Source organism: Callithrix jacchus, chromosome 12, assembly GCF_049354715.1.
Source record: "Callithrix jacchus isolate 240 chromosome 12, calJac240_pri, whole genome shotgun sequence".
NCBI lineage: Eukaryota > Metazoa > Chordata > Mammalia > Primates > Cebidae > Callithrix > Callithrix jacchus.
In genome coordinates, this window is record NC_133513.1 from 29,300,198 (window position 1) to 29,314,692 (window position 14,495).

General features: G+C 48.7%; 1 protein-coding gene across 2 annotated transcripts in view; it reads left to right on the forward strand.

The window, feature by feature from the left end:
• SGF29 (SAGA complex associated factor 29) overlaps positions 1–14,495 on the forward strand; it is a 33,057-nt gene that overhangs the window by 17,723 nt on the left and 839 nt on the right. For both annotated transcript variants that reach the window (XM_035267334.3, XM_002756023.7), the window contains 8 exons: positions 6,949–7,038; positions 9,429–9,504; positions 10,176–10,248; positions 12,721–12,785; positions 13,700–13,829; positions 13,899–14,045; positions 14,174–14,209; positions 14,317–14,479. In XM_035267334.3, coding sequence (XP_035123225.1) covers positions 6,964–7,038; positions 9,429–9,504; positions 10,176–10,248; positions 12,721–12,785; positions 13,700–13,829; positions 13,899–14,045; positions 14,174–14,209; positions 14,317–14,479 — 765 coding nt within the window. In that variant the 5' untranslated portion in view covers positions 6,949–6,963. The remainder of the gene's footprint in view (positions 1–6,948; positions 7,039–9,428; positions 9,505–10,175; positions 10,249–12,720; positions 12,786–13,699; positions 13,830–13,898; positions 14,046–14,173; positions 14,210–14,316; positions 14,480–14,495) is intronic.

Here is a 14,495-nt window from a genome sequence, read left to right on the forward strand (position 1 = left end):
TGTCAGTTTCTTCTTTTTTTATTTTTATTTTTTGAGACAAGAGTTTTGCTCTTGTTGCTCAGGCTGGAGCACGGTGGCATGATCTCGGCTCACTGTAACATCCGCCTCCAGGGTTCAAACAATTCCCCTGCCTCAGCCACCCAAGTAGCTGGGATTACAGGCACCTGCCACCACCACCATGCCTGGCTAATTTTTGTTTTTTTGGTTTTTTTGGGGAGGGGGTGGGGATGGAGTCTCACTCTTTCACCTAGGCTGAAGTGCAATGGCATGGTCTAGGCTTACTGCACCCTTCACCTCCTGGGTTCAAGCGTTTCTTATGCCTCAGCCTCCCGAGTAGCTGGGATTACAGGCATGCACCACAGGCCTGGCTAATTTTCTCATTTTTCGTAGAGATGGGGTTTCACCGTGTTGGTCAGGCTAGTCTTGAACTCCTGACCTCAGGTGATCCACCCACCTTGGCTTCCCAAAGTGCTGAGATTACAGGCATAATCCACCGTGCCCAGCCTAATTTTTGTATTCTTAGTAGAGTCAGGGTTTTGCCATGTTGTCCAGGCTCGTCTCTAACTCCTGACCTCAGGTGATCCACCTGCCTCAGTCTTCCAAAGTACTGGAATTACAAGTGTGAGGCACTGCGCCCAGTAGAAGGCCAGTTTCTAAAAGTATGTTGCAGAGTGCACGTTGGTTCCAGGAAGAGTCAAGCAAGAGAAAAGTGTGGCTTATTTAGGACTAGTAGGTAAGTGCAGCCTTGAGTCAGAAGGGAAAGGGCTTTGCAGGTAGGAGCGGGCAGGCAGCAAGGTCATGTGTCTGAGATAGTGTCAAGGGGATAGGCCAGAAGGAATGTCAGCTGAGCTGGGGAGACATTGCTGGGTGTGATCCAGCGCTACAGCCTGTCTCTCGCTGTGCCTGCCTCCTCTCACACAGCCCCCTCTTCTGTCCTGGCTTCTCAGCATGAAAATCCCCCCAGTCACATGCCCATGTTCCTTCATGTCACTTTCCTCCATTCAGCAACCCCCCACACCCTCCACCACTTGATGTCCTCCCAGCCCTACTCGAAGACACAGTAACCTACATTTGCTTCCTACACCCCCTTCTGTGTATTGCCTTCTGCCTCTTCCACCGAAAGTGTTTTCCCCAAGGTCCTCAGTGACTTCCTCAGCTTCGGGAGACCCCTCTGAGTCCTCTTCTGTGGCATTTGGTGCTGTTAATCATCCCTTCTGTGACTTTTCTTTGGTGGACATACAGATTGGGAGATGGCGCCACAGAGCGGGGAAGTGGGGGTGAGGACCTGGGGTGTGTGGGAGGTGGCCAGGCTCCAGCTTCGAGGAGGAAGGCCCTGAAGCTAGAGGAGATCGGGATGTCAAGAGGCTGCGTCAGAAGCAGCAGAGAAGGCATTCACGCTCCCCTACAGAGGCTGTTGGCTCTCTTGATGAGAGGCTGGTGAGGACAGAGCCCGAGAAGTGGGTTGGAAAGTGAAGTGGGGACAAGGAAGCAGCAGTGCATCCCTGCACAATTTAGGGAAGAAGTTCTGCCAGGAAGAGGAACAGAGGTGGGGGACCTTTAGAGGGGTTCGGAAGCCCTTGTGTCTTTTCAAGAGGAGCTCTCCTAAAGTATGCTTGTTCGCTGGTAGAGGAGAAAGGATGATCCGACAGTCAGAGGGGAGATGGGGTTCAGAACACAAATGAGTGATCATTTTTTGCCCCTTAGGGCGAAAGCAGAGGTGACAGGCATTGCTGTATAGAGCTTGTAGTTTTGATGGTGGGAATAAAGTCTCTGGCTTCCCTTCTGAGTGAAGTAGGAACCTCAGGTATCAGCTAATAGGACCCAGGCCTGGGTCTGAGGGCAGCAGCAAGGATATTGAGAGAGAAGGTTTGAAGTATGCTAAGGGAAGGCTAACCGTGTGAACATGGCCGCGTGGTTGCAGCATCTCTCGCTGTCTGTGACGGTGCCATGTAAAGTAAACCCCTGTCCAGTGGTGGGGCTGTTAATGGGGCTCAGGTGCAGGCATGTGGAAGGCGGGCCACTGATTTTGTTACGGGTGGAAGGTATCTGAGTTACCAGCAGCAAATCTGTAGGAGATTGCAGCAGCCACACTTTGCCTCTTAATAATTTGAGTGAGTGTCACAAGGCAGAAAAAGAGGCCAAGGCAAGTTTCAGAGCAGGAGTAACAGGAAAGAAAGGAGACCCAAGTGGGCACTGCAGTCCAGTGCGGTGTTTAACCTTGATTGTAGGCCATCCTAGGGCATTCTAGGGTCAAGGCTGGCCCCTTGCCCATGGTTCTTCCCTTAGGGTGAGCTGCCTGCATGCACAGTGCACTCCTTATCGTTGGGAGGTGAGCACACATAGTGTGTGTAGGAAGTTGTGCAGGTGCCCTTCTAAGGCTTTCTTCCCTGTTCTGGTGATGTGCCCCTGGGAGGTCATGCGCTGCCATTTGGTCTGTTAATGTGCATGCCCAGGAAGTGGCATCTCCCTGGTGTCTGCATTCTTTGAACACTTTAGTGCACCAGGTGTGGACCATCAGGAAATGGCCTCTCTCTGGTACCGGCTGCCAATTTATCACTTTTAGAGAGGCAATGTGATAATTGCCAAGCCATCACCCAACTTTCCTAGTGGGTAGGGGAGAGCCTGTCTAACTCCCTTATAACAGTTTCAGCCAAGATTCCTGCTGTAGCAGGAGAGAATAACCCTTTCTGTGCCGGTCCACACCTTCCTTATCTCTCCACTAAGCTTGAATCTTCTGTCCGCAGCTTCACTTTATTTGTTCTGGCTCACTGGGGTTCTTTCCCTTTTCCTCACTTAGCAGATAATCTCTAGCCTCATCAGTTCCCAAGACTTGAGCAACAGCCTGCATGCTGATCATTATCAGATTTATCCACTCCCAATCTTCGATCTAAACTCCAGTTTTATTCTTTTGTGTGGTTTTTAGCTAATGCAGCTAGGGAGGCTAAAGCAACTTCATCCTGGATGCTAATGCATCGTGTTGACTTCTGATTAATTCCAGTTCTGGGAAGGACTCCAAGATTTCCAGTTTGTCTCTTGTTCCTTGTGGTCAATAAATCTTTACCGTAAATCCTGCCTGGGGTCATACAGCCTTGATGTTATTGTACTTCAGCTGTCCGATGCGTCCCTTCCGAACCACCCCTTCCCTACAGTATACAAGCCCTGAGGGTAGTGGCACCAGGATCCACCATCTGGTCTCACCGCCACGTCGAGACACAGATGTAGCTTCTGTTCCTAGGTCTCTAAATGTTTCTAAGGGAATATTTTCTTCTCTAGATGACAGTGCATTATGTAAAGCTGTGATGGTAAAAAGTGTCATACATGTGAGACAACATAGATCAATATCACAAGCAACCAAAAGAAAAAGGAATTGGACTTGATAAAAATTAAAACCATGTGCTTCTAAGGACACAACTCAATAATAAGACAACTGGCCGGATGCGGTAGCTCACACCTATAATCCCAGCACTTTGGGAGGCTGAGGTGGGCAGATCACTTGAGGTCAGGAGTTTGAGACCAGCCTGGCCAACATGGTGAAACCCCATCTCTATTAAAAAAAAAAAAAAGCAAAGAAAACATGCCCATACAAAAACTTGCACACGACGCTCATAGCATCATGATTCATAATAGCCAAAAAAATGGACTGTGTTAGAGCAAAACAGTGGAATATTAGTAATAAAAAGCAAGTGTAGGCCTGGCATGGTGGCTCATGCTTATAATCCCAGCACTTTGGGAGGCCGAGATGGGTGGATCACCCGAAGTCAGGAGTGCATGCCTGGCTAACATGGCAAAATGCTGTCTCTACTGAAAATACAAAAATTAGCTAGGCATGGTGGCATGCATGTGTAGTCCCAGCTACTCAGGAGATTGAGACAGGAGAAGGACTTGAAGCTGAGAGTCAGAGGTGACAGTGAGCTGAGATCGTGCCACTGCACTGCAGCCTGGGCGACGGACCGAGACTCCGTCTCATAAAAAAAAATAAAGTGCAGACTATGCAAATTGAAAGAGACAGAAAGTAAATAATATTTACCTGGGGATGGGGTGGCCATGTACCACGTATTTAAAGTGTGCGACTCGTTGGTTTTTAGTGTATTCAGAATTTTGCAACCATCAGCACAATTTTAGAACATTTTCATCACCTGGTCCAAAAAAAAAAAACCATACGCATTAACTGTCACTGTCTTTTCCCCAACCCTTCCCACCCAGCTTCCAATGGATTTGGCTCTTCTGGATATTTCATGTAAATGGAAACATACAATATGTGGTCTTTCATGACTGCAGCTTCTTTCACTTAGCATGTTTTCAACGTTCATTCGTGTCATAGCATGTCTCACTACTACTTTTCTTTTTATTAGCAAGTAATATTCCACTCTATGGATATCACACTTTATGCATTCATACAGTTTCTCTACGTCCTTCCCAACTCTGTCTCTTTTTTACTGTAGGTGTGAAGTGGTGTCTTCAGTGGTTTTGACTTGCATTTCCCAATGGCTAATGATATGGAGCATCTTGTCATGTGCTTGGTGGTCATTTGTATGTCTATTTTGGACAACTGTCTATTCGGATCACTTTTGTATGTGGGCTGAGGTAGGGAACCAGATGCATTCTTTTACATGTGGATACTCAGTTGTCCCAGTAACATTTGCTGAAAGATTATTCTTTTCCCACAAATTTGTCTTGACGCCCTTGTTGAAAATTATTTGGCCATTTTTGGCCTCTCAGTTCTGTTCATTGAACTAGATGTCTATCTTTATGCTAGTACCATGCCATCTTGATTACTGTAGCCTTTTTTTTTTTTAAGTTAAAACATTTATAAAGTGAAAGTGGGGGCTTCGCTGTGTTGCCCAGGCTTGTCTGGACCTCTGGCTGCAAGCAATCCGTCTGCCTCAGCCTCCCAAAGTGCTGGGATTAGAGGCATGAGCCTCTGGGCCTGGCCACAATTGATTTTTGTTTATTGATCTTGTATCCTGCAACTTTGCAATTAGATCTAACCTTGTTCTTAGTCCTAATAGTTGTTTAGTGGATTCCTTCGGGTTTTCTGTGTACAAGGTCATGTCACATGCAAATAGAAATAGCTGTACTTCTTCCTTTCCAATCTGGATGCCTTTTAGTTCATCTTATTGCCTCATTGCCTTGGCTAGTGCTTCCAGGACAGTGTTGACTAGAAATGACAAGGACCTACGCTCGTCTTGTTCCTGACTTAGGAGAAAGCTTTTAGTCTTTCACCTTTAAGTCTGATGTTAGTTGTGTGTTTTTCATAAATGCACTTCATCAGGTTGAGGAAGTTTCCCTCTGTTCCTAGTTTGTATGTTATTATACTTTTAAATAACAGCAGCCGAGCCTGTAAGAAGTTACAAATAAATACATGGGGAGAGGTTCACAGTTTGTTAAGTGAGGGGAAGAGTTTACTCCATTCAGTGTGAATCTGATCTCTGTGGGTAGGAGGGTGTGTTAGTTGAACTATTATTTTTTTGAGATGGAGTCACACTCTGTCACCCAGGCTGGAGTACAGTGACATGATCTAGGCTCACTGTAACCTATACTTCCCAGGTTCAAGCAATTCTGCCTCAGCCTCCCAAGTAGCTGGGATTACAGTCATATGCCACCATGCCCAGCTAATGTTTGTATTTTTAGTAGAGATGGGGTTTCACCATATTGGCCAGGCTGGCCTGGAATTCCTGACCTTGTGATCTGCCCACCTCTCCCTCCCAAAGTGCTGGAATTACAGGCGTGAGCTACTGCACCCAGCTGAACAACCTTTTTTTAAGCAATAAAAATAGAGACAGGATCTTGATATATTGCCCAGGCTGGTCTTCAGCTCCTGGACTCAACCCATCCTCCTACCTTTGCCTCCCAAAGTGCTGGGATTACAGGTTTGAGTCACTGCACCCAGACTGAACAAACTTTGTAAGGTGCAGGCTATTATGCAAAATTTCAGCACCCTAAAAAAACTCCCCTTATTGTATCTAATATGCTTTTATCTTTAAGCATATGTCCATTTTCACCTAGTTATAATTTTGATTACTTTTGGTTGTCTTTTTACTCTTGTTCTAATTATCTTTTTTTTTTTTTTTTTTTTTTTGAGACAGTCTCACTCTGTCACCAGGCTCCAGGCTGGAGTGCAGTGGCGTGATCACGGTTCACTGCAACCTCCGCCTCCCGGGTTCAAGCAATTCCCCTCAGCCTCAGCCTCCCGAGTAGCTGGGACTATGCACCACCACGCCCAGCTAATTTTTGTATTTTTAGTAGAGACGGGGTTTCACCATGTTGGCCAAGATGGTCTGGATCTCTTGACCTCGTGATCTGCCCACCTTGGCCTCCCAAAGTGCTGGGATTACAGGCATGTGTCTCTCCTAGCTGGTTAGGTGGATGCTGGCAGTACTTGGGATCCCTTGGCTTGCAGCAGTCCAAGTCCCATCTCTGCCTCTGTCCCCACCTGGTTGTGTGTCTGGATTAAGGGTACACCCTATTCTACTATGACCTCATCTTAGTGACATCTTAAATATGTCTGTAAAGATCCTAATTCCCAGCAAGGTTACATTCCAGGTATCTCGGTTAGGACTACAATGTATTTTATTATTATTATTATTGTTTAAAGAGATAGGGTGTCACTCTGTCATGCAGGCTGGAGTGCAATAGCTCACTGCAGCCTTGACCTCCTAGGCCCTAGTGATCCACTCACCTCAGCTTCTCAGATAACTGGGACTACAGGTGTGTGCCACCTTACTGGGCTACGTTTTTAATTTTAATTTTTTTTTTTTTTTTGGTAAAGACGGGGTCTCACTATGTTGCCTAGGGTGGTCTTGAACTCCCGGCCCCAAGCAGTCTGCCCACCTTGGCCTCCCAACGTTCTGGGATTACAGGTGTGAGCCTCTGGGCCGAATGTAACTTTGAGAGGGCCCTCTAACCAGCCACTAACAGAGTTCTCTTCTGTCCTCACTCCCCCACCAGGCACCCCTGTAGACAATGGCCCTCGTGTCTGCCGATTCCCGTATTGCAGAACTTCTCACAGAACTCCATCAGCTGATCAAGCAAACCCAGGTAAAAAGTCAGCACCCTCCACTCTCAGATGGGAACAAGGGCTTTGATGCACTGAGCTGTGAAGTGGGGGTGGCATTTGTGTTCAGAGAGATTGGACATGCAGGAACCAAGATGATGTCATAAAGGTGAGAGGAGGGGAATTTGGGCTATGGCTGCAATTCCTCTTGATTTTCTCCACATACAGGATTTCATGATTGATTTTAACAACTATCCTGAGATAGAATTCACATGCCTGCCGTACAATGCATCCATGTAAAGTGTATAATCCAGTGGTTTTTCGCAACTCACAGAGTTGTGCAGTCATTACCATGATCAATTTCAGAACATTTTTAGCACCCAACAAAAATGCCCCATATCTTTTCCTTCCACTCCATTAATCCAGGCAAACAAAAACACATATTTTTTTTTTGAGACAGAATCTCACTCTGTCATCCAGGCTGGAGTGCAGTGGCACGATCGTACCACTGCACTCTAGCCTGGGCAGCAAGAGTGAAACTTCGTCTCAAAAAATGAATGAATGAGTGAATGAAAAAAAGATACTGGCAGATTATGCATTCCATTGAGTCATCCACAGTTAGACCTGTTTATCATCATCCCATATAACCAGGGTGTCCCTCAGACGGCTGCCACTGGGTTCCCAGACTCCCATCTCACCTGTCAACTTCTAAAAGCAGGCATGGTCCTGACAGATGCATGGCTTCACCCTTTCAGGCACCCATGTAACTGATCTAAGAGATGGCATTCTCTTACTCTGAGCCTCTCTTGAGGTATGAATACAATACTGTATTTCCGTCATTGCATAACCCATTTAATTTGTTCTGTTAACTTGGCTACTATTTCTCCTCTCCATTTGTGATTGGTTTTCACCCAAACTTTTCCATCTTTGGAAGGGATGTTAGCGCCAGGTTCGGTGGTGCGTGCCTGTAGTCCCAGCTACTTGGGAGGCTGAGGTGGGAGGATCGCTTGAGCCCAGGAGTTCTGGGCTGTACTGCTTTATGCCCATAGAGTGTCTGCACTAAGTTTGGCATCAATATGGTTACCTCCTGGGAGTGGGGGGCCACCAGGTTGCCTAAGGAGAGGTGAACTGGCCCAGGTTGGAAACGGAGCAGGTCAAAAGTCCCATGCTGATCAGTAACGGGAGCGTGCCTGTGAATAGCCACTGCACTCCAGCCTGGGCAACACAGGTTCTTTTGAAAAAAAAAAAAAAAAAAAAGGAAGGGATGTTAGCTTGGGCCACTGTCCTGGTCCAGATTGCAGCAGCAGCAGTACTAGTCTAGCAAGTGTCCCCCCAACCCCAGTCCATTCCTGTTCATACAGGGTGGGGTCACATGGGTATACACTATCAGCTGTCTCGAGCATAGGCAGCCATGTTCACCATTAACCCTATTTTGCAGGTTGAGGTAAAGGCAAAAGCCACCCATTAGGCACTTAAAAATTCTCACATAAAGGCTATAAAGCATAGTCATAATATTTTGCTTAGGAACCATCCTGATTTCCAGCATCTGCAGTTGCACCTCTGGTCTCAGGACCACTGATATGGGAGGAATTGTAGCAGTGTTCTTCCCTACCCCTTCTTCCCCACATCAGTTGATCATACCTGTATATGTCAGTTTCTGGACTCTGGAACCTGTTCTATTAATGTATATGCCAGTACCACACCATCATGATTACTGTAGCTTTGCAGTAAATTTTGAAAATGGGAAGTGTGAGCTTTCCAACTTTTTTTTTCCTCTCAAGATGTAATCTGGGTCCTTTGAATTTCCATATGAATTTTAGGATGAAGTTATCAATTTCTACAAAGAAGTCAACAAAAATTTTCATGGGGATTGCATTGACTATATAGATTGATTTGTCTCTTTGATAAAGGACTGTCATTAAAGATATCACTTAAGATGACACTTTAATTCTTTTTTTTTTTTTGAGACAGAGTCTTGCTTTATCGCCAGGCGCCAGGCTGGAGTGCAGTGGTGCAATCTTGGCTCACTGCAACCTCCGCCTCCCAGGTTCAAGCAATTCTCCTGCCTCAGCTTCCCGAGTAGCTGGGACTACAGGTGCACGCCACCATGCCCAGCTAATTTTTGTATTTTTAGTAGAGATGGGGTTTTACTATATTGGCCAGGATGGTCTTGAACTCCTGACCTGAAAGTGATTTGCCCACTTTGGCCTCTCAGAGTGCTGGGATTATAGGCATGAGCCACTGCACCAGGCCCTTTAATGCCTTTTGTAATGCTTTTGCATTAGTCAAAGGAGAAAATCATCTTGAATCTCTCCTGAATTTGGATTTAGAAAATGAGGGTCATGTTTTTGGGATGGGGCCTCTGGCCTGGCTCGTAGGGTGCCACGGCAGCAGGGAGGGCCTCCATCACGTCCTGCTGCTCTCCTCCTTACAGGAAGAGCGTTCACGGAGCGAACACAACTTAGTGAACATCCAGAAGACCCACGAGCGGATGCAGACAGAGAACAAGAGTGAGTAGCTGGGCTCAGGAGAGAAAGGGGATGAGATGGGGGCGGGGTGGTAGGTGTGGCCAGGGCTGGGAATTAGGTAGATATTGTATTCAAAGTGGATTTGCATGTATCTGCATGTTCAGAAATGCACTGCTCCTGAGGCAGGAGGGACAGCTTTCCCTTAGTCTGGGTGACCTGAAGAACTAAAATCCCTCCATTCTGAGGACTGGAAAGGTAGTACAGTGAGACTGCGTCCAGGGAAAGTTCCCCTTAGAGCGTATAAGCACCCTAGTTAGCTGGTGTTTTCTAGAACAGAGCTTCCTTCCCAGGCGGCCCCTCCATGTGCCCTGAGGCCCCGTAGGAGGTCAGACCCTGGGGATGGGGCTTTCCTACTCTAGGTAACTGAGAATTGTGGTTTCCTGTGTCTTAACAAATATTTTCTGTGTGTGTCATGATGGGGAAAAGGTGAGACAGTCCTCTTGCAGATGTAGTGATGGCATTTGTACCATATGGAAATGCGGACTCTTGGAGCCTGGGGTATCTGCCTCGGTAGCACTCCTGAGCCAGCAGAGCTCTGACTGTGGCCACAGCCTCTCTGTGCCTCCGCAAGTGTGATTCCGGTACACGGAAGCAGTGCCACACTACTGCGCCTACCCTGGCCCTGCCTCCTTATTCCTCTGTTTCCTCTGCAGTTTCTCCCTATTATCGGACAAAGCTGCGTGGCCTCTATACAACCGCCAAGGCTGATGCAGAGGCTGAGTGCAAGTGAGTGCGCCCACCCCGCCGCTGCTCCCTCCTCACCTGGGTACTGGGCTACAGTCGCATTTGGACCAAGCCCCCAGCCTGCTTTCCTCCCATGGATAAGCCGATTCCTACTCCCAGCCTCTCCCTTGGGTCCCACCTTCCCTGGAGCCCACTGCTAGGCCTACTCTTTTGTTACCTCTGCTGCTAACGCCTTTACAGAAGGCAGCAAGGCGTGAGGCAGTACTACCATTTACTGGTTCTGTGACCTTGGCAATCACTCTGGCTGAGATTCAGTCATTAAAATAGGGATATCAGGGGCTAGGTAGCTCAGATCTGTAATCACAGCATTACAGAGGTGATTGGGAGGCCAAGGTTAGAGGATCACTGGAGTCCAGGTGTTCAAGACCAGCCTGGGCAGCAAAGTGAGACTTTGTCTCTACAAAAAATTTTAAAATTAGCTGAGCCTGGTGGCATGTGTCTGTAAGGTTGTCTAGAAGGTCAACTCAGATGACCTGAAGGTTTTATGATTCTGAGATAGAGAAGTTTCACTTCCAGAAAACTACTGCTTTTAAAATGAGCTTAAGGCCAAGCACGGTGGCTCATGCCTGCAGTCTTGAGGTGGGCAGATCACCTAAGGTTGGGGGTTCAAGACCAGCCTGGCTGACATGGCTAAACCCTGTCTCTACTAAAAATACAAAAATTAGCCAGGTGTGGTGACACATACCTGTAATCCTAGCCTCTCGGGAGGCTGAGGTAGGAGAATTGCTTGAACCCAGAAGTCGGAGGTTGCAGTGAGCCAAGATCGTGCCACTGCATTCTAGCCTGGGCGACAGAGCAAGACTCCATCTCAAAAAGTAAAAATAAAAAATAAAATGATCTAAAAACATTGTTTCCTTAAATCTCTATAGTGCAACGGCTGTAACTTCAGGAACTTGAACATTACATTCCTCTTTGGAGAACACAGTGGTTCTCAAGTCTGCCTGTACCAGAGGCTCTGTTTATCTGGGGTGGACCTCCAACACTGGTATTGACTGTCTGACATTTCCTCACTAGTAGGAGAGTTTACACTTTTGGCACAGAAGAAATGTCCTTGGTGAATTATATTAGACAGCAGAAGATGCTACCTGTTCCACTGGTTAAAGTGGTCTTTTCCACGTTTCTCCTGTATCAGATTGCTGCTGTTTTCCCTTGTGTGATTGATTGATTTAAGACACTGTCTCACTCTGTTGTCCAGGCTGGAGTGGAGTGGCATGATCATGGCTCACTGTATCCTCAAACTCCTGGGCTCAAGTGATCCTCCTGCCTCAACCTCCTGAGTAGCCGGGATTACAGGCAGAACACACCACGCCCAGCTAATTTTTTAATTTTTTCTAGAGATAGGGTTTTGCCATTGTTGGCCAGGCTGGTCTCCAACTCCTGATCTCGTGATCTTCCTGCCTCCACCTCCCAAAGTGCTGGAATTACAGGCATAAGCTACCACACCCAGGCCTGCTATGGAAATATTCTTTGGGAATCTGAGATTTAGGATGAAGAAGCCTGCCTCCAACAAAGCTCTGTGTTTGCTGCTTCTGCTGGGTTCCTTGGGTTCCTGCCACCCTGGAACCCCCATAAACTAACTTCTAGAAGGCTTCCTGGGGCTGTAAGGCCATGTGGGGGTGCATCCCTTCAGAAAGGAAGAATTCCTTCCACCCAGCCCTGCTCTGAGTCAGCATCTCTCCCCAGAGTCTCCCCTCCTTTTTCGTGACCCTCAGGCAGACCTGAGGCTGCTGTCCTCCTCATCTCAGGAGGTGGGGAGAGGCTGCCAGAAGAGGGCAGCCCTTCTGCAGGTTTGCTGAAGGCCACTTGCCTGTATCCTTTCCTCTCTGGAATCCTGCGTTCTCTTAGTTTTTGGCCAGCTGCTTCCTATAGTCTTGTTTTTTACACTTTTAAGACTAAAAAAACACATACTAAAGATTTCTAGTTTTCTTTATTTTTTGTTTTTGAGATGGAGTTTTGTTCTTGTTGCCCAGACTGGATGCAATGATGCTATCTCAGCTCACTGCAACCTCTGCCTCCTGGGTTCAAGGGATTCTTCTGCCTCAGCCTCCTGAGTAGGTAGGATTATAGGCACCCGCCAGCACGCCCTGCTAATTTTTGTATTTTTAGTAGAGATGGGGTTTTGCAATGTTGCTCAGTCTGGTCTTGAACTCCAGGCTTGAGGTGATCACCCACCTCGGCCTCCCAAAGTGCTGGGATTACAGGCGTGAGCCACCGCGCCCGGCCGGATTTCTAGTGTTCACCAGTGGGATTGATCCGAATAATCCAGCCATCCTTGACCAGAACAGGAAGCTGCATACACCTGTATTTGACCTGCGCAGGAGACTCCTGGGGGGGACCACTAAAGACCGGGACTAGCCAGGGCCATGTTGCGAGACCCGAAACAGCAAAAATGGAAAAGAAGTCTATGCTATGTACTTCAACCAAACCCTCTTTCTCCCTTCTCCCTGCCCTCAGCATCCTTCGGAAAGCTCTGGACAAGATTGCAGAAATCAAGTCTCTATTGGAGGAGAGGCGGATTGGTGAGTGGGAGAGGACGTGCTGGGAAGTCCTTGGCTAGGAGGAGGAAGGCCCTTCAGGCAGCAGTCACCTGCCGGTGGAGGCCTGCGGCCACTGCCTGCTCGGATCCTCCCGTAGAGGCTCTGGCAGACTGGCTCTGCCCCTGAGAAGGGACAGGAGATCATTCTCAGCGCTCAGAAACAGGGGTTTCCCAGTTCTCCCTCAGCAGCCAGAGGTCATCCTGTGCCCGCCCCTTGTCTCCTGCCCCTTCTGGGGCCTAGGCCAGTGGCCTGCCCCTTCCTGCCACAGCCCATGCCCATTTCTTGCCCTGGCTGGTTTGTGCAGAACCACACACTGTGTCTTAAAGCCTGCCTTCCAGACCCCTTCAGCCTGCATTTCCTTGGCTCTCCTACTGTTCTGCCCTCCCAGCAAACCCACGGTGGGCAGACTCTTGGCACGTCAGTGTGCCCATGTGGCCATCCTGGTTCTGTGTGAAGTTGAGGTGTGCAGCTGTGTCTGAAGAGGTCCAAGGTGCACACTTAATATATTTTTTTAACTTTCTGTTGAGTTACAACACATATTAATAGAAAAGTACACATAAGTGCAGAGTTCCATGAAATATTCACTAACTGAACACACTTCTGTAACCGCCATTCAGATCAGCAAACAGCCAGACCAGCAGCTCGGAACCCCACTATCTTCTTGGTTCTTCCCCCTGGGTGCCTGCTGAGCTGCCATCTCACCCATCTGTAGTTGAGCGCAGCAGTCTTTATGAGTATTGACAGCTGGCTGATGGAGTGAGAGTCCTGCTGGGTCCTCAGGCTCACTTAGGAGCTGGGGCTCCCAGTGACTTCTCCAACAGCTGGATGCAGGACGATAGTGGGGGTTAAAGCCAGCACCTCTCCCTGTGACCTCAGGGCTTCCTTCCTTCCCACAGCGGCCAAGATCGCGGGTCTCTACAATGATTCAGAGCCACCCCGGAAGACCATGCGCAGAGGTGTGCTGATGACCCTGCTGCAGCAGTCGGCCATGACCCTGCCCCTGTGGATCGGGAAGCCTGGTGACAAGTGAGGAAGCAGCTTCGAAGGAGGGGCTGGTGCCCAGGGGCTGGGGCTGACCCTTTGTTCCACTCACAGGCCCCCACCCCTCTGTGGGGCCATCCCTGCCTCAGGGGACTACGTGGCCAGACCTGGAGACAAGGTGGCTGCCCGGGTGAAGGCTGTGGATGGGGACGAGCAGTGGATCCTGGCCGAGGTGGTCAGTTACAGCCACGCCACCAACAAGTGAGTGACACCCGCCCCAGGGCCACTCACTTGTCGAAGTACCTGCCTGGGCTGCCCCCACCCTCCTCACTCCCCGACAGGGACCACGACCCTGGCTGCATCCAGTGTTTTCTTCCTTTTGTCCGCAGGTATGAAGTAGATGACATCGATGAAGAAGGCAAAGAGTGAGTGTCCAGGCCAGGGCAGGGCACAGAGCCTAGGGGTCAGCGTAACAGCCAGGAAGGAGCTTCCCCACCTGGCCACGTGTTGACACTAGTCTCTCCACCCCCAGGAGACACACCCTGAGCCGGCGCCGGGTCATCCCACTGCCCCAGTGGAAGGCCAACCCCGAGACAGACCCCGAGGCCTTGTTCCAGAAGGAGCAGCTCGTGCTGGCCCTGTATCCCCAGACCACCTGCTTCTACCGCGCCCTGATCCATGCACCCCCACAGCGGGTAAAGCAGCCTCCAA